Source organism: Schistocerca gregaria, chromosome 4 (assembly GCF_023897955.1).
Source record: "Schistocerca gregaria isolate iqSchGreg1 chromosome 4, iqSchGreg1.2, whole genome shotgun sequence".
In the NCBI taxonomy this organism is placed as follows: domain Eukaryota; kingdom Metazoa; phylum Arthropoda; class Insecta; order Orthoptera; family Acrididae; genus Schistocerca; species Schistocerca gregaria.
Window position 1 is genome coordinate 252,255,202 of NC_064923.1, and position 27,852 is coordinate 252,283,053.

At 35.5% G+C, this 27,852-nt stretch overlaps 1 protein-coding gene across 5 annotated transcripts in view; it reads right to left on the reverse strand.

Moving 5' to 3' along the window:
* Positions 1 to 720: 720 nt before the first annotated feature.
* The window catches only part of LOC126266947 (protein tincar), a 531,342-nt gene continuing 504,210 nt past the window's right edge, over positions 721 to 27,852 (reverse strand). For 4 of the 5 annotated variants that reach the window (XM_049971655.1, XM_049971657.1, XM_049971656.1 and 1 more), the window contains 5 exons: positions 27,100 to 27,593; positions 24,957 to 25,116; positions 24,729 to 24,876; positions 17,055 to 17,243; positions 721 to 6,310 (listed from right to left, as the gene is read on the reverse strand). In XM_049971655.1, coding sequence (XP_049827612.1) covers positions 5,195 to 6,310; positions 17,055 to 17,243; positions 24,729 to 24,876; positions 24,957 to 25,116; positions 27,100 to 27,593 — 2,107 coding nt within the window. In that variant the 3' untranslated portion in view covers positions 721 to 5,194. The remainder of the gene's footprint in view (positions 6,311 to 17,054; positions 17,244 to 24,728; positions 24,877 to 24,956; positions 25,117 to 27,099; positions 27,594 to 27,852) is intronic. The other variant, XM_049971658.1, reaches the window with a different exon arrangement.

The following is a 27,852-nucleotide window of genomic DNA, read 5'->3' on the forward strand; positions in this document are numbered from 1 at the left end:
TCTGATTGCAGCATGTGGGGTCTTGTACCATGCTGAAATTTCAAAGTTTGAAAAGACCTGCCATCCAAATCATTTGTATACCATCATATACCTAATTGTTGGTATTAAGTTTTTTAGTCAGGTGAATCATTCTTGATGTTGATTTTTGTTTGTTTGTATATAATACTTCACGACAGATTAAAACTGTTTACCAAACGAGGACTCAAACCTGTGACCTTCGCATTTTGCTAGCAAGTGCCTAGCTGCTGAGCTATCCAAGCATGACTCGCAGTCTGCCCTCACAGATTCACTTCAATCAGTACCTCTCCTCCTTCCTTCCAAACTTCACAGAAGTCATCTGCTTACTGTGTTCCTGCTTCAGTTGTTGGTAAGTAAATATTTTTTCTCTCAGAAATAAAATTTAGAGATGTTTGTATGATATGCTGATGTACATTGCAATGACTTACTACATTACTTATTTGCAAAAGAAGCTTCTAGTCTACTGGCAGTCTTTTTTTTGGAATTCTAGTTACTACATTCTAGAATATCAGTCTGTAATGTTTGGTATAATGTTTCCTTGTATTTGGACAAATAACTTCTTGATCTACTCTGCATCAAAAGTGTATCACTCCAGTTGAAAAAAAAAGTAAGTTGTAGATGTAACACACTTTACATGTCAACAATTAAAAGATCACTTGGAATAATCAGTGTCATTAAGTTTAAAAAAAATAACACAAAAAGTTATATTCTATTTGTTACATTTATTAATGGTCAATACACATGAATATAACTGAATACATGTGGGAAGAGTGCTTACATTATATGTTACAGATGCTGACTCATACATTTGGCTCCAGTCATCAATAGTTCAATCTATAAATACACTGTCATTCATTACTTTTTGCCAAAACAAATTACAAAACATTGTATCTTACACACATACAACCTAATCAGTCTTACTTTATACAAGCACATACTCTGTGGGGCATGGCAGTTTTTTTTTATATCTCTATATACAAATGGCAGAAGTGCAGCATCATAAAACATAAGGCAACAATCTTATGGCTCCTACTCTTGGTACAGAGGTCTGTGACTTAATTCATCATTATAACTCACAAAAGCAATCATTATCATGTAAAATTTAGTCATTTGCTACACCATGTTTTAGAACTTTGACAATTTTCTATTACTTCAAATAAATATCAGAGAATGCAGGAACATTTTCATGGCTAGTTATGTATAGGCTTTTGTATCCTACTTACACAAAGGAAATATGAGTGCTAAATGGATGAAGATGATCAAACTGATTACTTCAGATTGTTTAATGTTGATTCACCATTTTCTACCAATCAGCAAGGAAATTAAAAAATATCTTTCACATTCTTCTTCTGAATAAATCAATAATAAAAATTACATCCATTATAAAATAATGTGATACAGATACCCTGATAATTTTTATTTTCTACAATGCCTACACATGAAACACTGAAGATTATAAAACTTTTATCAAACAAGCTGGCAAAATGTTAGTGTTTTGAAAAGGTAACTTTTGTCAGCCAAACTTTCTGTTATTGTGTATTGTCATTTTGAAGTCTCTTTATTGATGGAGTTTGCACGTGGAGGCATAGCAAAGATGACATAACTGATGACAACTAATTCATATCACAGCATGTATTGTTGCCGTCAGTTTCATAAATTAAGAATAAAGATATGGAACGCTTATGGAATGTAAGCCAGTGAAATAATAATACACTTTACAGAATATTTGCTTACTTGTTAATGATACAAAAGCTCCATCTGAGAATATTATTCAAATGTATTTTCAAAGCAGAAGCTGTTTTCTGCAGAGGGACAGCTGCAGCCCAAGTTACATGGAGTGAACCTGCCAATCTTAGCAACATGCAAGTGTGGTATTTACAATTGTGACAGAGTATTGTAAATATCATCCAAAGCATATTTATTTTGTAATCACATCAATTATAAGCAGAGAAGGACTATTTTACTGCTGAAGTATAAATATTTGTAAATGTGCTGTCAATATTCTTAAAATCCCTCCAGTATCATGCAGTTATTATATTTGTACATACATAGAATACTTATTATTTACATTTTAATACATATTTAAATATTTAGCTTTCCGACATGAAAACACTCACATTTTTAAGATTTAGATATGTTCATAAATAATGATACCAGTGATATTCTGAAAGATGTAGCATGACACTTCATAAAATTGAGCTGCACAGAATAAACTCCTGATTGAAATAAAGTAAAACTATATTGATAGTTATTTTAAATTGAAAACATTTAGTGAATAACAGGCACAGCTATTTCCATTTCATGCTTATATGGCAGTATTACAAAAAAAAATTATTTGCACATAATTTATTTGTTTTAAGACTGTGAAACTCATTTTAAAGAGGTATCTTGCTCTGTAAATGTTAAGTATCTTTCAGTTATGCCTTGTAGGCAGTATCTCTCTTCATAAAGCACATATTTCACCACTTTTTATTTCATTAGAACATCACAGTTTTTGACTAGACCTTCAAACTAAATTTTCAACTTGTACTCCATTTATTTTTGATTGCTGCAAGGCCACCTCTAAGAAACTAAAGCTTGGAAGCAATTGAATATTTCTGATTGTACAAGGAAAACCATCAGTCTGTTATGACAGTGAAAGCTCCTTTACTGGTTCTCCCAACTCCAGTGTTTGTTGAATCTTTGATGGTACACTTCCACATCAGTTGCCTTCCTTGAAAATCTGTATTTTTTTAAATGTAATTTTCATTGCATTTTGTAGTACATTTGCTTACTGATATCATCAGAGTTACAGACTCAGCTTAAAAGAGGAAGTCTAATGCTTTTATTCTCTTGAAGTTAATCTTGAAGTGCCCTTCAATTGAAAGAAAATGTAGGCCCTAGAAACTCTGAGAGCACTCACAAACACTGCCCCATCACTATTATGGGCTGTAGAGGACAGGATATAAAGACAATAATTCTTTATAAAAATATAGTAGATTTAAATATAAAGAAACGTAACCTCTGGTTTTGTAGTATTAAGGAGATGGGGTGACAAGATGATTTGCAACAAAATGAGACATGTTCAGCATGTCTAGTAGGATAACATTTCCCTGCCATCTTTAGAGCTGCAAATCACTACTGCTTTGAAAACTGGTTTCTAATTTATATTACTTCCCCATCAATGGATATTTACAAGTCGTTACTCATCTGGCAATTTAAATCAGGCTGATGCTAAAAAAATGGGCTTGGTCTGACATATCATAAAACTTGTCACTGTTTGCATTGACTACATTACTTAGAAGAAAAATTACATTTAGGCCACGAACATACCAAAATATTTTACATTGTTAAAAAGCCATGACCTGATCATTACAAAAGTGAATCTTTTTATATATTTTCCCTGTCTTGATTACTTATGAAAAACATTGACTTATAAACAAACAACAGTGCTATATTTTTGCTGAATGTCATTTTTGCAATACTGTCTTCTGGTTTTGTAAACTGCTTACCCATTCAAAAATACAATGCTAACTCCCCCCCCCCCCAAAAAAAAAAAAAAAAAAATGTTACTGCTTCCTATTCATAGCTTGTTCATCACTTTATTATTATATTAATTTATTAGAAAGCATATTAGATCTGAACAATATCAAACAAATATGTTCTGCGTAAATAAAATACATAACCTGTGCACCTATATTTACATTTACTGTTCTTAAAACTTTTGCAGTAAGCACGTTCACACTGATGACAGCTCTAATAAAAACCTAAAATTTATCTGTATGGTACATGTAACAGTAGTTGATGCAGCAGTAACAGATGTAATGTACACTGTGAGTCAAAAGGAATGAATTTCAGATATAAATGCAAGCAGTGTTTGCACATATACCCACACAATATTTATAATCAGAGTGATAAAGAGAGTTTAAATATATATTTTTCCATTTTAAATAACAATAGAATAGATAATACTGGGGGGGTAAAACAACAATATTCCATATATTTGATGACTTTGTCCATTGTGGTTCCAGAATAAACTTAAATGATTACATTATAGGCCATACTCGAATGTTGATGTTAAACAAGTCTTGTCACAAAATAATGCTCAAGACTTTTTTGTTATGCACAGGAGGAACATTTAGGATATAGAAAAGTGACCTTAATATATGTAGAAAGATAATATTTGAAGATGTATCACAAGTTAACAACATACAACAACATAACTGTGTCACAGGACAGCAACAGTTACAACAGGAGATAACTTATCCGTATCACGATTTAAATTAAAATTTTTATATTTTAACATTTTAAAACTTGGTTATACTTCTAGAAAGCTTAAAATTAGTATGTCTTCAGTACTGCTGAGGTACTGTAATGCAGTCAATAATTACACATTGCTTGTGCACTTTAGTTTCAACACTCAAACTCACTTACTATTCACTTATAAATGTGTATAATTTATAAAGGTAAAAATGAGCTAATGAAGTTTACTACTGTACTTTTAATACTGAATCCAAAATGGCACTCGTATCCAATATGACATATAAAATTATGGTGTTACAAATGTGGAGGAGAACCTTGTACTACATAAATTTTTATATGGCCCTCAAATTTAATTGAATAGATTGTAAAAACCTTGACACAGAGTAAAAAAATAGAAGCCTGTAAGGGGATTTAATTGTGTTTCAGAACTGCTAATATGCTACACAAGTGACAATTTTAAGTGATTTTGATAAAATATGCTCTGTCATAAAAATTACACAATATATAAGTAAATATATAAGGATATGGTCATGTTGATCAGTCAGTTACTTAACTGTCTTCAAATGATCAACAGCAGCAACAATAACACAGCGCTAATCACCAAATGCGTGCTTACAAAACACTTGAACGGAGTTCATTGTATTTCCAGCTTCAATACAAAAATGTAAAGTATGTCTACTTCATACAATTCAGTAATATTTAATTAAGCAATAATACTCACTCTAAAACAAGTTTTGGTGGACTTTGTTAATATATCTTACAAATTCATTACAAAAATTACACACTACTGCTTTCAATGTTTCCACATTACCATTTGACAATGTGGATATTGAATTTAACTAATGCAGCTAATGTCATTTCATATTCACACCACTAGCCTTTTCCTTTGGCCTTTTATTCTGTAGATGAAAATACACCATTGCTCTAATTAACTTTAGTTATGAGGCAGATACTGATCAGAATCTCCACTGGATGCCATTGAAAAATTAGCTGAATCCCTATCCTGTTTGTGAAGAAGCTGCTGAGGATTGTACTTAACAACTGGTGTGATCTGAGGAAATGTGTGATGTACAGCTATTCCACTGTTTTGTGGATCCACACCACAAGTCTTTGAATTTGCCTGTATCGCTACCAGTGGCCCTAATGGAGGTGCGATATGTGGTGGACGTCCATTTAAAACTTGGTGGTGGTATGGTGGAAAACGTTTTACAAATGGGTTTGGCCCACTGAATAGACGGACACCATTGTGGTGAGTGGGTATTGTGGTATGTTGTCTGGGGAAAATGTGACAGCTGCCAGTACCTGATGTATTTGTAGTGTTGTGAACAATCGATCCAGATGTACTACTTGGTAATGGCATGGTTGAACAGTGAGGGTATACAGCAGCCACGGGTATAGGTTGTGTTGGATAGTGAGGTAAGGTAGATGATGATGATGGGAAGTTCTCTTGTTCGGGCCTGGAGCCATCCGGGTTGTCTGTAAATGATGTCATTCTCATATTTGTTGAACGACCAAAAGGTTCATCCTTAAGGACAGGAGACTGAGTCCCATCATTTGTCTTTGGTCTCACCTGCTTTCGGCGAATAACAACTGTGCTCTCTGCAGCATTTTCAAGGAGGACTGCAGGACATCCCCCCACTGTTCCTGCATCAGTAGCGATAACTGCATTTGTAGAAGGCATGGCAGCTACACCAGAAAATCCAAAAGATGGTGGTACTGCACCTGCACTACCTGAAGTTTGATTGAGAACTGCTGTATTTGATGTTGGTGGCTGTACATTCCTCTGGAGCGAAAAACTGCGCCAAGGAGGTTGTGTTCGAGGATTCTGTTCTGATGCAGGAAGATCGTCAACACTTGTTGAACGTCTCCCTGGCTGGTTTTCTGAACTGGAATTTGAATGCACTCCACTTGATGTTTCACTATGATTTCCACATGGTGGTGAACCTCCAGAACTTTCAGTACTGACAGAATCCGACCGTGGTGTCAGTTCATCATGAGGCATTCCCGAATCAGCTCTTCGTAAACAGCGTGGTGTTTCCATACTCTGTAACTAATGAAAATATTACAGCAGATTAGTACTTAGTTTGAAAACTGCATTGAAGGATAAATTCAAATATGGCAAGTACAGTAATAAGAGAAATAATATATTAACTATAAAAACAATTATGAGGCATAGAACACCTGTTTTTAAATATTTAATATTCACTTATTTCAAAATTATTCAAAATTATAATGATTTATAATATCATTTTATACCATTTCATGGCTGTGCTTTCTTCCAGTTTCTTAGAGTGACCTGATCTGTCAAGTTATTTAGTTCTCTGACTGTGGTGAATAAAGAGTCAAGTCTTCATCAGCATTACAGACAAACAAATTAATTGCACATTAGGATATGTACTATTAAAAACATATTTCACTGCAATGCATAACTGCTGTGAAATTTCTATTACATAATTATTTTAATAAGTCAGGAAAATTGTTGTAGCCACATCTTAGCAGAGAGAAAAGAATGTTAAGAAAGGTTAACTGGACGGTTACAGGTATACGCAAAAAAAAGTTTTGTTTAAAAACCAAGTTTTAATAGCAGGTTGAAACAAAAAGCAGACACTAATGACATCAGACTGCAACTGTTTGCTTACCAGGAGAGCAAAATAACTTAAATGCAACTAGTTGTAAACACAAAGCACTAACATGGCACAAAGCTCAGTAATTGAATTTCTGAAAGACTGGAGATAAAATGTTTGGTTGGATAACAATATTTTAATGCAAATTTAATTTTCTTACAGGGGAACAACATCATCCTCAAAGTTAGTAACTCTAAGGAGATATCTTCTGACATAAAAACTGCTGCCCATCCTCTCACATAAAAAAATGCTTGTAATGCTATTCGCTGCAAGAGGGTATTTCTGATATGAACAGTAGTAGTGAGACTACTGATAACAGGAGGTACTACTATCCATTATCATGAAATTTTGTTCAAGCGCGCAACATAAGGTAACTGCTTTTTGTCTCGTGACTGGGCAACTTGTGAACCATGACATGCTTTGTTCCAGTTCATACAAATATGTGACTGTCAAGAGTATTTAGCAAACTAATCAAGTGACATGAAGAATACTGGATAAACAATTTAAGTTTTACAAGGGAGTATAATTCATTCCATGAATAATGCCATAGAAACTGCTAGTCATCTCTTCGCTTTGCAGTATATAAGTTTTAATTGACCTTTTCCCAGACAAACCTATCTTTGTTTTTCTAACAGCAGCCATCTACTTCTACCTGGCTTAGATCCAAATGAAGATGAACATTAATTCATGACTGATTTGTGGAGCCATTTTTTACACGAATACCACAAACTACATGATAAGTTATAGAAAACATTATGCACAAAATTCACTCTAAAGGCATGTAATGTCTTAATGGTCAAAATATGAGAGATTAAAATATTTACTTATGTACATCAGCCACTTGGAGTGCATGGCAGAGGGTAGTCCTCATTTTATAGTTATTAGGGTTTCTTCCCATTTGATTCACATATGGAATGTCGGGAGAACGATTGCACAGGCCAACAATGCTGAAAATACCTTATTCTTATGTTTATAGGGTGGGAAATCCAAATATAATACTTAAAAACCTGTATCACCCACCATTTCTTTACATTTTACAGTTAAATTTATTAACTTAAGTGATTCTTAAAGAATTTAACAGCTATTACATAGTTAAAATAATTTTAAAAGGAGGTGTAATGGATGTAGATTATATTGGTAGCCTTTAGATTTGCTGTTCCTATGATATGGAGGGAGCCAACAAATCATTCCGATGATTGCTACTTTTGCAGTGTTGATATTACTGGTCATAATTCGAAAAACAAGAAGGTAATAAGCTACCCTAACTTTCTGTCTGCCATGTAACCAGTAGGGCATGGTGTAGATTTGCCAGTTCCTGTACCACCAGATGATTTAAATTCTATTCCATGGTGATGAATTCCATTGTAATGCAGGAAGTCTATAGCCCAAATTGTTTACTCAGTCAAAGCTTAACGATTTGGTTAGGGCTCTGGGCTTAACAAAAGAAAAAGGTGGATTGCTTGGCTCTAGATTAAAAGAAAAGAATTTATTGGCAGTTGGAACCAGCATATACATGTACAGAAAGAGAGAGCAGCAATTTTTCAAGTTTTTTCAACAAGAAGATGATTTAGTGTACTGCTCAGACATTCCTGGTCTGATGAATGAGTTTGGTATTTAACACAAAAAGGAAGACTGGAGGCTGTTTATTGATTCACTCAAAACTAGTTTAAAGGCTGTTTTCTTACACAATGATGGACCGATGACCATCACAGTCTGGTCCCTTTAACCCCCACAAACCAATCAATCTTACACAATGGTAACATGTATGCATCTATACCTGTTGGACATTCTGTACATATGAAAGAAAGCTATGAAAACCTAGAAATAATGCTAAATAAAATAGGCTATTCTGCTCATGGTTGGATGATATGTGGTGATATAAAAGTAACATGCACGCTCCTTGGTTAGCAAGGTGGCTTTACCAAATTTCCATGTTTCTTGTGTGAATGGGACAGTAAGGCTAGGGACCAACACTGGTGCAGAAAGAACTGGCCTGTGAGGGAGTCATTAAAACCTGGTGAGAAGAACATTCTATGCAAAAACCTAGTAGATCCAAAAAACGTACTCCTACCACATCTACATATAAAGATAGGCCTAATGAAACAGTTTGTAAAGGCTTTGCCTAAAGAGGGACAATGTTTTAAGTATCTCTGCCAAAAGTTTCCGCACCTTTCAGACGCTAAAAACTAAAAGAAGGCGTTTTATCGGACCTGACATTAGAAAATTGATGTTTGATGTTAACTTTGAATCCACAATGACCTTAAATGAGAAAGAAGCATGGGAATCATTCAAGTAAGTCATTACAAAGTTCTTAGGACACAAAAAATCCCCATAATATGTTTCTATTATTGCTACAGTGTTAAAGAAGTTTAAAACTTTAGGATGTTTAATGATCTTGAAAGTTCACTTTTTGAACAGTCACCTTGATTACTTCCCTGACAATATGGGAGATGTCGATGCGGAGCAAGGAGAGCGTTTACACCAGGACATTAAAGTGATGGAAAAACACTACCAGGGCTGCTGGAACACCAACATGATGGGGGACTACTGTTGGTCACTCCACCAAGAAGTTCAGCAAGCGACCCATTGTAGAAAAAGATACACAAGACGCTTCAAAGGAGAAAGAGCAAGAAAATACTAACCAATTCCAGCTGACAAGTGAAACCTCTATTAACACATATCTTAATTTTAAGTAGCTTACTGTAAACACAAACCATGCTTATGTTGTAACAATGTGTTTTAATTTCCCCATTTACTGTATAGCATAGGATTTTTATACTATATAATAAAAAGCATATTGCTCAAAAACTATGAGTGACACAAAAAAAACTAAGGCTAGACTTGGATTCAGCTCATAAAAATCCATAAATATCTATTAAAGCAAAAAAAAAGTTTTTCAAATTTTTTTTTTCGTTGGCCTGTGTTGTTTAAACAAATCTGTGTGCATTGTATTTAATCTAATCTTGTCATCACGATCCCTTTCAGAGTGATTCGTAGGGGGTTGTAATATATTACTAGATGCATCTTTTAAAGCTGGTTCTTGAAACTATAGTGGTAGGCTTTATTGGAATAGTTTGTGTCTGTCTTTAAGTGCCTGCCAGTTCATATTTTTAGCAGTTCCGTGACACTCCCTCGCACAATAAACATACCTATGGCCATTTGTGCTGCCCTTCTCCGTAAACATTCAGTATCACCTATGATTCCTATTAGGTACAGGTCCCACACCCTTCAGCAGTATTTTAGGATGGATCATATAAGTGTTTTTTATGCAATCTCTCTTTTAGACTGCAGAAATTGTTCCACCCAGTTGTTTGTAAGGGTTGACTGATCGCAATTGTGACTTATTGGTATTGTAGTCATATGATATTATTTCTTTAAGTTTTGTGAAATGCACAGTTTTATATTTCTTAACATTTAAAGTAAGTTGTCAGTCTTAGCACCACTTTCAAATCTCATCAAGATCAGATGGAATATTTATGTAGTGTTATTCAGACGTTAATTCAGTACTGATAACTGCATCATGTGCAAAAAGTCTGATGCTACTATTAATATTGTGTGCAAGGTCATTAATGTATGACATGAAAGCAAGGTTCCCTGGATCACAAATGAAGCTACTTCTATATCTGTCAGTGATAATGTAAAAGTTATGTTTACCCTACCAAGAAACTCTAAATCCAGTCACAGATTTCCCTTGGGTACACCCTTGATCATACTTTCAATAATAAACATACGTTTAACAGTGATGCAAATGCTATGTATTTAGAAATCATGATGTATTGCATCTATATGACTGCTTTAACCCTTGGTTTTCAGGATTTCATGTGAGAAGAGAGTGAGCTGGGGTTCACATTATCAGTATTTCTGTAATGCATGCTGGTTTGCATGGAAGCGATCATTCTATTCATGGTACCTCTTTATATCTGAGTGCAGAATATTTTCTAAGATTCTACAACAAATGGATGTCAAAGATATGGGATGGCAGTTTTGTGAATTACTTCCATTACCCTTCTTGTAGATGGTTCTACAACAAATGTATGTCAAGAATGTTGGATAGTAGTTTTCTGGATCACTTCTGCTAACCTTGTTGTAGACAGGTGTGACCTAAGCTCTCTTGTAATTATTGAGCACAGTCCTTTGCTCAAGGGATCTGAATGGAAAACAGAAGTTCTTCACAGCCACTGTCTATTATGTGGCTGTGCGCTGCAAACATCTTGCTTCTGTTGCGCTGTATCATTGCCCATCACCTTACAAATTACATGTAACACATATAAGATGATAAAAAAGATTAGGTACCAAGGATGATATCACATTGTCAGAAGATGAGTGACTTAACCAGTGTGAACTATTACAAGAGTGAGAATAAGTGACTTATATGATATCTCTTGATACTGTTCAGCAGTCCACACATGATGATCAAGCTAAAAATATGTGACCAGCCTACATAAAGGATGACATAGTTTAGACTGAGGTGGGAAAGTATTACTCATACAGCTCACAGTAAATAGTTATTTGCAACAATATTTGAGAATTTATAATTGAGAATGAAAATGTTCAAAAATGTATATTTAACTGCCACTATGTTAATTATGTAAATAGCTCTTGATGAGTAATCAGATCAGATGCTTAGCAGTTTTAGAGCCCTAAAATTCTTTCTAGCAGTGTGATTTGCGTGTTTCTGCAGCCTTAACGTGTAATATTTTTGGGAGTATAAAAGTATCCTATATAACACACATTTCCTCATTAAATTTAAGCTGTTTTTATAGGAGTAAAATTAAGGCCCAACATTCTAGAATTCACTGAGGAAAGAAACAATGTTGCTTCACTATAATATTGTATTTTACAGCCTTCTAGCAAAATATGAACTTGATGCAGAAAGTAAAGATAAATTTGCATTGCCCACAATGAGACCGGAAACTTTCTAATCAAGTTCATGATGGTGTTGTCAGCTAATACGTTATCCTAATGAGAATCTAATGGAACTATGAATGTCTCCTTGTAAGATATTGTTGCAACGTGGTACAGACACAATATCAGAAGTAACACCAACCAAGTTTTCCATATGAAGAAAAGAACAACACAATACAATGAAATAAAGAACAATACAAAGTCTTGTAACTATAGAACACATCAAAAGGCAATCTCATAGCTGAGCATTCAATAAGCAAGTAAACATGACCTGACTGTAGTATTACATCAATTACATTTAGTAATGAAATATCCTCGCTACAGCACAGATGCAGGCTTTATTTCTTATGTACAGAGAACTGCAAAGCATTTTCTGTGCAAACGGGAAAATTTTTCTAATTAACTACAGAACTGTGATGTGTTGGCTGCTAGAGACCAACTGAGTGCCTGTGATGGAATGATGGTAGTGATATCAGTACCCTTTTCAAAATGTAAACAACACAGTGAGTTTTTCTGTTGTCTCTCAATATCAAGATATTGCTTCCCTGTTTTTCTAAGATTATTGCTGCTATCCCAGTTAAAATTGTTGGACATTTTGATGTTTATGATTAATTTCAATGACAGAGGCAAAACACACTAATGTGTGAGGCAAGATTTTCGTTTCATTCGAACAATATTCATGTGGTCGTACTCAGCACACTGAATTTTCCAGAACTTGATTTTTGATGTGCTGTTGGTGTTTCTGCACAAAGTTCAGAAACTGTCTGGATTGTCTGACTGATGTAGTTGCTTCCAAACTGACAAAGCATTTTATACATTCCAGGTACCCTGAACTCAAGAATGTCTATGAGTAGGTGTAGCACCACTTCCATCTTCTTGTGTGGTCAGAAAATATCTCTCAAGTGTTATCTCCAAGGTCCTATTTATTTTACTAGATGCAGTCCCACAGAAAGGAAGAAAAGCAGCAGAATGATCGTTACATCACTCTGGAGCATATTTGCATTTTAGTTTCTTACAGAGTGCTAACTTAATGTCTCAGTTCCTATAGGGGATGTAGCATGATAACTGAGACCGTTTTATACAAGGCTATAGTTACAAGAAAATTGATGCTCAATATCAGAACTTGTCTTCTGTTTGTTCCAGCTTGATGACATTCAATATTGAATTGTTTTTAAACTCATATTACCTGTTCTCTTCTCCTTCAGCATCTGGTTTTCCATAGACTGAAAGTTCATATTTCAGAATATTATAAATTTTGCCCAGTCAACTTGTGTTCTGTGTGTGGTTTAGTTACTTGTCACTACTGGAGTTGAGGCAATCATATGAAAATGAGACATATGCAAAATTAACTGTTCGATTTTGAAATAAGAATCACCATACCATAGCTTTCTATAGCCATGTTGCAAGATTGCCTCCAAACAGATTGACCAACCATATGTTCACCTTCTGGCAAAACAATAAGGTTTGCACCACTTGGCTGACAGAAACTGAGGAGGACATTAAAGAACTGGAAATTACTGATCTCCAGAACAGACAGTCTGTGAGACACACCCTGAAGAAAGTCCGAGGATTTCAGGAAAAGCCGCGAAGAAAAGGTACCTCCTGGACAGAAGAAAGGAAGGAGTTACACTGGCAGAGGATGCGACAGCAGCACTGGTCAAAGATCAAAGCCCAACAGTTGAACAAGTGTGGTTCAAAGTAGGCCCATTCAAAACAAGAAGAAGAATCACCATACCTATTAATACACTTTACCCACTGTGAGACATGACGATCAGTTGCCTTCATGGCAAAATGTTTGTGGTTACTTCCAGGACCATGATTGTACCCAGGTGTGTACCTCTTCATCCAAGACGTTTGTGCTTGAGTACACACTTCAGTTTCTGAAAAGCATCCACATACTGCTGCTTGTTAATTATGACTGTGTCCCATTTAGTCATTAAAAAGTAGGCCCTTGAAACCTAATAGAGTGGTCTTTATGACTTTTCCAGAGCTGGAATGCGTAGCTTGGATTTATTTGTTGGGGTGAATCCATGTGCTTCCCTTGTTGGCTCTGAGCTTGATCTCCAGCTCAAAATGATAACACCATGTTTCATCTCCCACGATAAAATGAGACAGGAAACAATATTCTTCATTGTGATACCATTCTGGATGCCACAGAGAGGTTTACATTTTGTTCAACTTCTGGACTCAGTCAGGCTGTGTGGAACCCATTTTGCACAACTTTTCTGGAACTGCAGATACTTGATCAGGATGGCATGAGCAGTACTGTGACTGATGCGTAACATGAGCCAAACGTCTTCCACCATCTGCCCTCTGTTGTTTGTGACAGCAGCATCCACTGCAGCAATGACATGTAATAATGACATGATGAACCAGTCCTAACCAAATGGTGTCCTTCAATGACACCCAACCTTCACAAAATCATGTATTCCACATAAACACGTGCTCATGTCATACTGTGTTTGCCATATATAGCAGACATTTGGGCATGAATTTCACTTCCCAACACTCCTTATGCTGTCAAAAACCATGCTAAACCTCATTGTTCCTCTTCTCTGACCTCCATAATGAAGTTAGATGCACACACAACTCACTGATCTCACATTGAGCATGTCTAACAGACAGATGGCACAGTAGTGAACATTCATGCTGTTTCTTTCTGATTCCTAATAAAGGGCACTTTTATACATACATCTTCCTGCTGTAGCATTGTGTATGCCGTGCTCATTATCTAATCTGTCTCATTTTCATAATACTGCCTCTTATATGAAGTAACCAATGACAGAGGAATTTTGTGTTTTGTGAAACATGTCTCGTGCTACTGTTTCATTTCTTTTGTTAAATAAGTCCATTTGTTCTATGGAGCAGTTGCCAAAGTTTGAAAATATGAAAAAGTATATTTATATTATGAGAAGGAAAGCTGCTCCTCACCATATAACAGAGATGTTGTGTCTACTTGCAACTCAGCATCTCCACTATATGATGAGTAGCAGCTTTCCTTCTCATAACAGTGTTACATTCCATCCCGGATTTTCCATTGTTTTATTGAATATGTATCTTCTTCTTTCAACACTGTTTTGAACAGAAGAGGAATGTCTACTTACCCATTACTGAAACAATGATCATAAGAACAAATCTCTAGTCTTCAGAATTCCCTCACCAAGAGAGAAAGCAAATAGGAAATGTGGGAGGGGAGGGGGGGGAGGGAGGGGGAGAAAGAAAGCTTAGGGTACAGGACAATTGACCAAAGGATAAGTTACCTCACAGCATGGAGAGAGACAAGGTATAAGTTAAAAAGTGATAATTTTTGTCACTTTCACATCTTATTCATTTTTATCAGCACCCTGTCATTGGTTTTAGCTCTCTTCTTTAACCTAATGTCTGCATACATGTCATTATTAGGACTTCATTCTCAGTAACTACTCCATTGTTAATTCTGTCTGCTTCCATGCACCTTGTTCTTACAATGTATTACAAACTATGATTCTTTTTGTTTAGTGGCATCTGTAAATCTCTGTTTGCTTTGTTTATTTTCTTTGTATCAGTTTCTCTTCTAACAGAAGGGCTTTAACAGTTATAAAGGTCTATTTTATGCATTTTGTAACCCTGCCCCAGTTATTTTTGTTTCATCAGCTGGTGAAATGACATTCCTCTTCTGTCTGAAATAGTGTTAATATTTTTCTGTTTAATTAAATTCCTGGTTTATTTTAACATGCAGCCTTAATATCAAGTATGTACTTAAACAGCTTAATGGAAGCACAGTTTTAAAAATAGGATACAGTTCAGGCAGATTGCAGTGTTAGAAGGAATTAAACTCTCACAAACTGAAGAAAGTATTAAAGAAGGAGCAGACAAGCACCTGTTATTCTTAAGCCATCAACAACATCAAAAATACCAAACTGTCACCTTACTTAATTGAGCTGGTAGATTCCCATCACTTATGCTGTCCCAATGGACATACAGAAATTACAACTGAAAAGATAAGGTGATTTAAGAAAACTAGAATTTATTTCCTTAGAGTAGTAATAGATGTTATTAGAGTGAAACTAATAAAAAACTCAAACCTGCATGCAAACATGATCCTTGTATACTGCCCACATTAAAAATATTGAAGTGATTATATAAAAGAAGATTATTACAGTAAATACTGAAATGCTGTCAGAATGACCTTCTAATTCATCCATAAATAGATTATGCAAGATGTTAATTACACTGAAGTTCAAAAATTTTGATTTCAGCTAGGGTTCACACAATTTATATCAACTCCCCACAGTACATAATCAGTTAAACATCACAAATAAAGTACAACTAAAATAAGTTACCCGCTGAAAGAAAGGTTTATCTTCATAGATCAAATGTATGTTGCAGTAACTGCTTATTAATTATATTTAGGCATATTTCCCTGTTTGTTTTTATTGGGGGGGGGGGGGGGGGGAGGCGGTGGGTGAATAAGTTGTTTTCTGCAAATTTTATGCACAAGTCTAAGTCACAGTTCAGAAAAATACTTAAGGCTTCATTTTATATTTAAGAAGAGTTAATAAATGTGTGGTAGCCCTATTCTTTTACCTTCATCATTATTAGAAAGGAGTATAACAATTAATATACATAAAAAATTATCATTCTTACTTTACACCCAAAAATGTGACAGTATATTGCTTCTGTACTTCCATTTTGCAATCCTGTGACTTAAGATTTTTTTTTAATTACTATAAATAATGGTCTGGCAGAGGCATACTTGTTCTTTACTAACAACATACAATCTGATTACATAGGAGATAACATCCCTCAGTATTAAACTTGAAACAAGAGACAGGGAGGGAGGAGGAGGGGATTCATCATCTTTGTCTGCATTGTGTTTGAGACACAACTGGGTAAGCTCCCAACATATAATGTAGACAACAGTGTAGCGATGAATTCTGCACTTTAGCTCTCTGATTTTTTTTTTCTTTTCTAATAGTTTGCTAAATGGACTTTATCACATTCTCAAATGACAAAATTTATACTTACATCATTCTTCTATTGGATTTCATGTTGCATATCAGCTTAGAATTTTATTCAGAATGAAATACATGTTGCAATAAAATATGAACATGCAACAAACAAGATGTATGCGCCTCCCTAACTTTCAAGTATTTGCTAACCAAATTATATCAAAAGATTAAATTCAGAATGTAATACATTGTTAACACACAGATGTGCTATGTTTCTAACTTGACTAACAGGTCATACGAACTAGAAAACTATACGACAGCCTTTTTTTAGTACCTGGTTTGGTTCTGAGCTGTTGTGAACAGAAACAGTGACAGGAGCCGTTACTGGGTGAGAGCTGCTTGGCTCTCCATGGGGCTCAGGTGTTAGTAAGGGACTGGGATCTTCGTAGTCACCAGGAGTCAGATCTTTGTTAGTAAGCCCGTATGTACTGGAGCTGTCTTCGCGAGAGGCTGAATCCAGCAGCTGTAAGCATGCAGTTACACAACTTAGAGCAAGTTACAATAACAGGTAAGAGTTTGTGGAAGTAAACAGTATTCTGTTTCCAAAGAATTCAAAGCAGCTTCAGATATTCCATAGACAGTAGGAAATTTACTCACTAAATTGAATAGCTGACAGATAGAAAAATATGTATTCCTGACATTGTGCCAGAATGGATACAATCTGCAGTGTAATAAACTCAGGAGAAAAACTTTGAAAAGCTAAGATCGCTAGTAAAGCATTTATTTCAAGAACCAGATTTGGTGAGACTACATTACCATTTTCAGATCTTATGCTCTACAAATTCACATAATCTCCTCCAGCTGTGTTATGCATCATGTCACATCATAAATATGCATGTGAAACTCATGAAAATCACTGAACATTGGCATGCTCACACAAAGGCTAACTACAGACTTTGTAGAGTCAGTAGTCAGTAGTTGTGTGACCATGACCACTTATATTTGGCAGCTATTCTTATGTTTGTAAATATTGCTTGTTTTAAATTTGACATGCTGATATCCAGTGATTTTCATGATCTTCACATGCATATGTGTGATGTGACATGATTCATAGCACAGATGGAGGAGATATGTAAATTTGTACAGCATGGGACCCAAAGATGCAAACGTAGTCTTGCCTGAAACTGGTTACTGAGTTAAATGCTTCACTAGCATCTTGGCCTAATGAACATTTTCTTATAAGTTTAGATGCAAAATAATTAAAACAGTAATAAGGAAAAAAGGTGTTAGATATCACATCCTTGATGGTTATGCAAGCATTGAATGTAGTTATTAGCATTATACAAGCAACATGTAACCAGTAACAATTTGGTTAATAAAGTGTGTCTTATTGGGAGTAGTATTGATATTTTCATAAATGAAAAGATAAAGGGAATCTGGATACACACCATGCAGTATTGTTTAAAAGAATATTTAAGCACACATAAGTAAGCTGAAGCATTCATTGTAGGCCATATTACGGTGAACAGAAACAGCTTTGAATTCATCAGTGAAATGAGAACAATTCAAGGTATAGTTTGTATTATAAGAAATGTGATGTAGAATAAAAAAATATGTGGAAATACAGTCAATGTATACATGGGCATCCTTAGGAATTTTTCAAGGGGTGGGCAAATATCCAGTTTTCATATGAATAATTCAATGAGTTTGAAAATTTGACATACCGCAAATACTAAATTTGACAAAAATACACAAAACTCATAGCATCTCAAAAGATTGATAGTAAATCTACTTAGTACTTATAAGGTAGATTACTCTGGCATCAAAATGATATGCATATTTCAGTGGTACATGCAAGTACATCTTTTATGTTGTTGATATGAATATGACTGCTGAAATTACATCATCATATGATTAAATCAAGAATCTGAAAGAGTTATAGAATAAACCTAGAAGATACTCATTATGTTAAGTGGAAACAATAAATAAAATTTGGGAATAGAAAATATTTTAGAATGACAGAGAAAGTGCTACATTAATTCTTCTAAATGTGGGAAAAAATGAATAAATTTACTGAACTTTGATGCCTTCTACAATAGTTAGTTTTCTCATAATACTTCACATCTTATCATGTTAATGTATTTATGATTTCTGCCATTTGTTTCATACTATATAATGTTTATTGTGAGTGGCATAACTGAAGTTCAGCAAAATATATTTTCCAAGATACATTTTTTATTTTTGGCTAGGTAAAATACAGCCCAGTGTCAGTGTACATCACAATGAATGTGGAGAAACCTCCCAAAACTGTCCTCATGGCAGAATCAACTTGTAACAGGCTTGGACTAAACCAAGGCAATGCTCATGTCTCCCATGTGCTGCATGATTGTGCAGCTCTACTAACTGGAAAGCAAAATTTGTAGTTCTGTGACTGTCTGTGGTGCTGTATTACACCCATAGACACTGAGAACATCCCAGTCCTGGAGAGGAAATTTTGTAGAGCCTGAAATTGCACACTTTTTCTGTTTCATCTAGCACAAAAACAGTACTTTATTTTTTGATTATGATATATAGTATTTGAGATTAAGTACGGCTGTCTATGCCTATAGTATACCACGGCTGTGTTCTTATTAGTGTACCACAATAGCCCATTCATGTAAAACTGAATGAAGTATCAGCAAGCCCTGATTGTTATCCTTGTTCACCAATAAAAAGTTAACTACTGCTGGGATTGCATTGTGGAGCAAGATCGGGATGTCTTTTTGAGAACTGGTTAGTGATGAGTGGCGTTGCTTCTGTGTTTATGATTGTGCTGAACCCGTGTGCCATAGTCTAATTATCTCATATCTGTGACTAGAAAGGTGAGAACAGAGAAGTGGCAGAAAAGATTGAAGGCACTGTTTTGGCACTGTTCTGCAGAGGCGTGCATCCAGCTTGACTGCAGAACAGTGACAAAACTTCAGCTGTAACAAGGAAATCAGCATGGACAAGTGTCCCCTTTTGTTCCATTCTCCTTGTGGATGCTAATGAATGTATGAATACCTGAATCATACAAGAAAATGAATAAACAAGTGTAAATATTGCAGTGCCACTGTGTGCTGCTAAAATTCATCCTCCACAAATGGTACACAAGAGTGTTATCACAAATATGTGAGAGCTAAGTGAAGTCAACTGTGCTAAACAAAGTAGCACATGTACTTTTGCAATATATGAAAAAAGTTCTCATTAGCAATAAACTTATTTTGTAGGGTTTATTAATCCGTGCCCATGTTTCTTAATATTTAGTCCTGCTGCTATCCTTCTGACAGTGCATGAAGTAACTAGATATGTCACACAGTGTTACCATAAAATTTAGATTTATGATCTTTAGCCTTTCAAATTTATAGAGGGAATGTGATTTAAACTTTCATCAGGAATCTCAGCAAATAAGCTTGCAATCTGGGTTATTGACTGTCTCTGGTAATCAATAAGACTACATTACTGTAGCAGTGAATGCAAACTTCCCTTTCAATTCACAACTTTCCCATAGACACTTTTGGAAGCTGTGTGACAGATTTGTCCCATACAGCCTGACATGGGAGCATATGGACATCAAAGTTAATTTTTTTAGAGCTGTTGACCATGACTGGCTGTGACAAGAACATTTTAGGCAAGATTAGTACTGGTAATGTTTTGTTTATGATCAGGAAACAAAGTTACAGATTTCCAAACAGGTAGGGTCAAAAGACCTGTGCTTCCAAAAATCAAGGGTAAATAACCTGTTTTTTGTTAGGAGTGTCATTTTCCACAAAGAATATGTGTTTTCAAGTGGAACAGTAAATAAATAATTCTGTCAGGAAATGTTTGGATGCTTGCTAATTTTAATCCTAAAGTTGACCCAGTCTCTTCACCTCCAGTGATATTTTCCAAATGCCTTGACTCATTAGGCAGCAATGAATCCTACTATTCCCTTCGTGAAATGCAAGTTCTAATGTTGCATTCCATTCACTATATTTGTCACCTCTGGTCTATTTATTCTTCTCAAAATTGAAAATACTCCTGAAACTTTCAAGATTCAACACATTAGAGTAGATCCACAATAGTGTAACTAACAAAGTCGTGGCAATTCTGAAAGAAGCTTCTCTAAGGCCCTGAGTTTTAAAAATCATGTTGAGCAATATATCACGCCAAATGGTTTGTATTTTGACTAAATGAACAGTCAGATCTCATGCACTTTTGGTTTCAAATTTGTTACTTCCATAGTTCAGCGACTTAGGATTTTACTATATACAAGATGGTCAGAAACAGTCTGAAAAGCATGTAATGGAGTTGCAGGGAGGTTGTGCTGAGAAATAATTGTTAAGGAAAAAAATTGGATACATTGTGCCATTTCTCAATTACTTAGCATTGAAGTTAGCCAGTCAGGCTGCTACATGCACAAATTCAAGCAGCCTGGTAGAGACTGTGTCACCAAACTTGTTCTTTTTTTGGTGTCCTAAAACTGAATTAAGTAGCTTTTGCTCACTTCCTAAAAAGGTACATTTTAACTGTAATCAGCATTTCAAGAAGTGGCAACTTACAGATCCATATATGTTTGTGCATTACCATATTTTAGCACATGAAGCTGCTTGAATTCATGTGTACACTGATCTAACTAGCTAATTTCAATGGTAAATAATTCGGATATGGTATGACATATTTAATTTTTTTTTTCTTTACAGTTATTTCTCAGTACAGAATACACTGCAACACCCTTACATGCTTTCCAGACTGATTGTGACCATCCTGTGTGTATGCTCTAAGCTCTACGATTTCATTTATGTGGTCACTGTGCAATATATGTTTGCATATTAAAACATAAAATTAAATGTTCATATTTTGTTAGCCTATTAATGAAGTAACTGTTTTGTTTATGGATGAGACTTAACCAATCATCAGTTTGCTCCTTGTATACACCTCAACTGATAATCCACGACTATTCAGGGTCTGAAGAAATGTTTTCTATAGTAGTTAGTATTTGAGGTGTATTTTTCCATGGGGTTTGCACTAGTGATTATTATGCTGCATAATTCAGTGTCTATGATGCAGTCAAGGAGATGAATTACATTGCAATACAAAATATCTCATTTCACATAAATGATAACTGTTGATTTGAAAGTAATGAGGAGAGAAACTAGTGACAAATAAGAGCATTGAGACAATTGCTGAAATGCACTTGAATTGATTGAATGGAAGAGCTCTGCTCACAAAAGGCAAATGACCAGTTTGAAGTCCTGAGGCATCATGCAATTTTATCTGTTACATTATTTCTGCTTTTCTTCATTCTATATTGCTGTTAATACTTTATCACTATAAAATACTGAAACATTTTAAACTCTCTAGATAGTACATGTTTATTTAAGCAGTTTTCAGTGAGTTACACCCGGAATAAGATTATTTGTTATTTGATATTTCCTATAGCATTGTTGCACTGGCTGTCAGTTGCACCTTGGTTAAAGATCAGGCAACAGGGAGTGAGCTATGATTGTTGACATTTAAATGTCCTGCCAATAGTGAGTGACAGTGAAATAGTTTATTCATTACACTACCCAAAAACTGCAAATGAACTAGTGCATGACAATGGCAGACAGTCTGTGTATGGTATTATGACCTCTCATTGTAGAAAATTAGTCCCAAGGTGTGAAACGTCAGTTAACATATAATTTCAAACTATGATTCACATTTAATTCCCATTGTAAAAGAGCCAATGGCAAGAAAATGAAATGCACAACAGTGCTCGAACATTGCAGTTACCCCATGACTGTAAGCCTACAAGACAAAAAAATTAGTCACTCCCAGGTAACATCGTGCCGATACCATTAATGCTACCTCGAGCCTTGATAATGGCCTCAGTCAGGTGAGAAAAAGAATCCACAAATTTCTTCAGGTATGCCAAATCAAGCTGAAACAACTCATCTGCCTTCTACCTATTTTTAATCTATACATATATAAATTCAAGCCCCATACTTATATAAATTCAATTCCCCTATTGCAGTTCTGTCTGTATGTTAGGGCTATTCTCAGCAACTACTGTAGGGATTTTGATAAGATTTTCGGTAATAAAGAGAATGATCCATGAGGAAGGTTTGTGTATATACAGGTAAATTATAAATATCTCAAACAAATTGGCTGTACCACAATGAATTAAAGTCCCCCGCTACTATGAAATTGATGCCACAGCTCTATAATGGTGAATGTCATAACTCTTTGGAATTGCTCACAGATGCATAAGGCTGTCTGACTGCAGCACCATCTCACCATACCAATTTTGCATGGCAGCGGGTGCTTCAACAGAGTTGCATGGCAGAGCGCACTTTGTACCAGTGTTGTGTGGTAAAGGGTTCCTTGTAATGATGTTGCAGGCAGACAGATGGTAATATATTACTGATAAGTTATATAATATTTTAATATATTTACCTACAATTATATATATGATCAATGCACATATAAGGCTTGGTTTTGAATGTGCCTTGGCACCATGAATGATGAATGCATCAGATGGTGCTCAGTATGGTGCTGTGTAATGCTTATTTAAATCGTTACTACGGGTTTAGTACCAAAAGTACACAAATAATGTAATTTGTAAAGCTGAAATTTTTTTATGTCTTTTGCCTTATTTCGTTTTTAGACAGTATGTGGCCAACATAGTAATGAACAGCATGTTTTGGGTTTTAACACTGACTCCTAGTATGCAATGTAGTAATGCTTGGTATTATAATCTGGTACAAAAATATGGGGCTGTGTACAAGTGGGAGTGCTATGATATCACCTCCCGGCTTTGTATGTTCTGTTTGGATGCTACGTTATTTTGTGTATATATATATATATATATATATATGTGTGTGTGTGTGTGTGTGTGTGTGTGTGTGTGTGTGTGTGTGTGTGTGTGTGTGAACATTTCATGTAATGTAAAATTGATATTTTCGTTTGATTGCTACATTATTTTGTGAAACAAAATTATCAGCATTTGATATTTCTTTACTATTAAAAATCTTTTCATTTAATGACAATGGTTGCTGCAGCACCATAAAAAACTAATAGGCATCAATATGCGCATGCTCATATGTATGAGGGCAAAAACCTACAAAGATGTCTCATTGACTACTGTAGATAGCATTTATCAGTCTGGTTGTGTCAGTCAGCTGCAACAGACACACAGTCTAATCAATTAGGGTACTTATTGCTCGCTGTATGCTTTGCTCTACAGAAGCCTTTTGTCACCATATTGTATGAATAATTATGGCTAAGAGCAAGGAATGTCTATAAGCATTGAGTACCTGTAATACGGACATACATATTGTTTGTAACATATGAATAATTGTGGCTAATAGCAAGGTATGTTTATAAGCAAATGAGTATCAATAAGTTTGACATACATACTGTTTGTATGCATTATTGTTAAATATGAACTTTGTGATTTTTAGTTGTATGGTTTGAGAATGTGTGTGTCAGTCAGAAACCAGTAACCAATACAGCTGAATTTTATATCAATGGAAATAAGATGGATGAAACAAAAAATTATCCAATTTCCTCATTTTTTGTGCAACTTTCACACAACTATGTTGCAGAGCCCATTCACTTTACACACCCAGTCATTAAAATTATCTTATTCTACATTTTATTGGCATTCTGGCCAGAACAGCTGGAGTTAGTAGTCATACGTGTGTGAGGTGTGCTTGCTTTTGTGAATGTGTGTGCATTTTTCTTTTGTGAAGAGGCCTTTGGCCAAAAGGTTGTATGTAACAGTGTCTTCGTCATACCTGTCTGCAACTCTATGCACCATCATTATGGTGAGAGTAGCAATCTATCTTTTTCATAATATTGTTGATATTTCAATCTGGACTTTTCATGGTTTCACTCTACACTGTATTTATGCTTTTCTTATAAGGCCATGTGAAAAATATATAGCAGCAGTATTTATAAAATCCATAATTTGCTTTATGGTCAATCTACATTTCAGACTCCAGGGCTTATAAGCACTGATGCATACCTTGTTTTCCTCATTTTCTGCTCGAGGCAGTTCTCGCAGTGTTGCATAGTCACCATCATCTTCTGACTCTTGCTCCAATCCATTCTGTGGGCCCTTCTTGCCTTTGCTCCCAGTTTTAGGAGACTTTGCTAAGAGACACTTTCCTTTCCTGTAATAGATGTACCTTCAAAGTAACATCAAACTAATTTGCAAAATGTTTCTAGTAAATTATTTTGGAGTCACACTTACTTTGATGTTGAAAGTGAATCATCAAATGTGACTTTGTGTTTTGTATTTGTGCTTAATTTGCGATTCAACCACGTTAATCTGTCAGAATCTGGAGAAGTCTTTGGTGAAGGTGGTTTTGGCCGCAACCAGTACACTTGTTCCTCATTGATATCATCAATACCTGCAAAAATGCGCACAGTAAGAAAATAGAAGTACAGCAATTTATGGAGCAGGATATGAAACTATGAAGGTAATAAATCAATAACAATCATAATAAACTTAAGGAACATGCAAATATGTATATCTTTTCCAGTTCTTTCATTGTAACTTAGTATATTATTAATCCTAGCAATACCAATGAATTATCAAGAGGGAGTGGGAAACGGGGTACTTTATTTTAAAAAAATAACAAAAAAATGCATTTTAAAGAGGTACTGATGTGTTAGTAGGGTCCAGAACCTGAAAATATCTGTTAGCACTCCCTCAGCAATATTAACACACTTTCAATAACATGTACTACCAAGGGGGGAGAGAGGGGGATACTTTGTGACCACCACAAAAAAATTTAAAAAATGCGAATGTTGTTCATTGCTGTTGACTTTTACAGTTAACATGCTTTTTAGGGAGCTATTGATATGAGGCCATGAAGCTGGAAATGTTGAATATGACTTTCACTGGGGAAAGTGACATCTACTACTGAAACTTAAATTTTTGTGTTAAGTTTAAACTGAAAAGTTTAAAACTGTGGAATCTAGTAGAAAAATTCATTAAAAAGAAAAACATTTTTTAAATAGTTTAAAGTATAAAGTAACTGACTAGATTACAATATTTTAAAATATTGGACACTAGGTACCCTTCTACCCCTTTGTACCACAAGGGTTAAAATTTCCACACATAATGGTACTGAACACACTAGATATCTTATGGAACTATCAAGCTAATAAAAACATTGGTTGGTGTTTAGACACATAAATAAGAACTGCAACATAGTGGCTCTTCTTATGAGCTTTAGTTCTGTTTCAGAATGTATACATAGCTTCTCTGCCTAGGATTGGAACCTTACTGGGCCAAGGTGTGATATTAGATGAAGTGATGGGAAGAGGGGGGTGGGGTGAAGGGAAGGAAGAAACAAAGGGTGTAAGAAGAAGAGACAGGAAGAAAAGAGGTTAGAAATACAGCATCATTGAATCTTCACCATGATATAGGAAGATTTAGCAGTATGTTAAACGCAGTGATGTAGGGTAGGTTGTTCGGTGGAAAGAGAGACCACTAAGAGAACAATATGATTGTTGTTTCAGCAACCTATAAAGGGAATGAAAGTTATAACGTACTGGTGTAAGGTGAGGACTGGCATAAATTAAGCACAATGAAAAGATACCTTGGAAGAACAATTATGCAGCAAATATTAAAGTTGAATGTGGTGTGCTAATGTTTCACTGTTCGATGGCCAACCTTATCCTTGGCCTCAATTTACAGTGGTCATTCATGTAGGTGGACAACTGGTTAATGATCGTGACCATATAAAAAGCCTTTCATAGGTTACAGTGGATTTTATATGTGATTGGACAGTATATTCCATTGACAAGACAAATTGATACAAAAATCATTCTGTGTGGATATCAGTGTCACTTGTCACAAGTAACATTGTGGTTCCTGCCGTACTTCTCTTTCATTTTAATAGCCTCTTTGCAATTTCTTACTCCCTCCATTAATTTGGCCTTATTTACAATACCTGAGATATATGCCAGGTTTTAGAGACGGGTACATTATTTAATATTTCTGAGCCAATGATAATGTCATGACGGATAATATAATTATACATTTTATGCTCCTGATAATGGTTTCAACTGAGAGTCATGAAGAGACTTACACTCATAGGCAGCAGCTGGGAAAATCACTGTTATGGGTGTCATGCAAACAGAACACGTACTATACATGAAGGTACAAACCACTGTAGATCTCCACTAATTTTTCATTTAAATGATTGCCGGACTCATAAAAATAGAACCTCAATAGGCATGCACCATAAGATATTTTCAGCTCAGTGTGGAGGGATCTGTAGCATATTTTCCCCTAATGATACATCATCATTATCTGTACAAAAAGTACAAAATGCATAATTTTTAAAAACATTTGCAGGTTACTGACTTGAAAGTGGACTTACTTTGTGCAGCCTTTGGCTTTCGCTCAGCAGCAACACGGTGCACAACACTCATGATGGCACGCTTTGGTGAGCTCTCCGTAATAGCATAGGTGCGGCCATTGCCTATTACAAGTAATGGTGCACCAGGGCCCGCATCACGGGATGACAGCTTTACATCAGCCACAAGTCTCACAGACCGAGGCGATCGCACCTCGGCACGAGCCACACTGACCCGGAGGCGAAAAGCCCAGCGTCGCTTAATGGTGAGTAGGAGCCACAACAGCACCCAGAGTAGAAGGTGTGAAATGCCACCTACTACACATGCGAGTACTGCACCATCTAGGCTGCCACGATATACAGCTGTGTAATCATGCAGGAGTGGCGCATTGCAGACAGCAATGGCAAGCAGAGCACACAATGCTGCACAGTGTGTGAAGTACCCCCAGCCACGTGCTGCAGGTCGCCGTCCCAGCACAGCCCGCCGTTCTTGCTCCGCATGCACAAATGAGAGGAACCTGCCAAAAGAAAAAAAATGTTGTAAATTATAATTGACAGTACAGGCACAAAAGATTACTTACGTGGTGACAAGTGTGACTGACAAAATGGGATTTGAACATGTTGCAGGGAATATCTTTACAATACATCATTGGCTTAGTAGTTGGAAGAACTGACATTTTAATAATTGTAATATATGTTAGTAGCATATGATAATGACTGTAAGCAAACTTGTCAACATTGTATGTTAACAAGGAACAGTTGCTTGACATATATCAC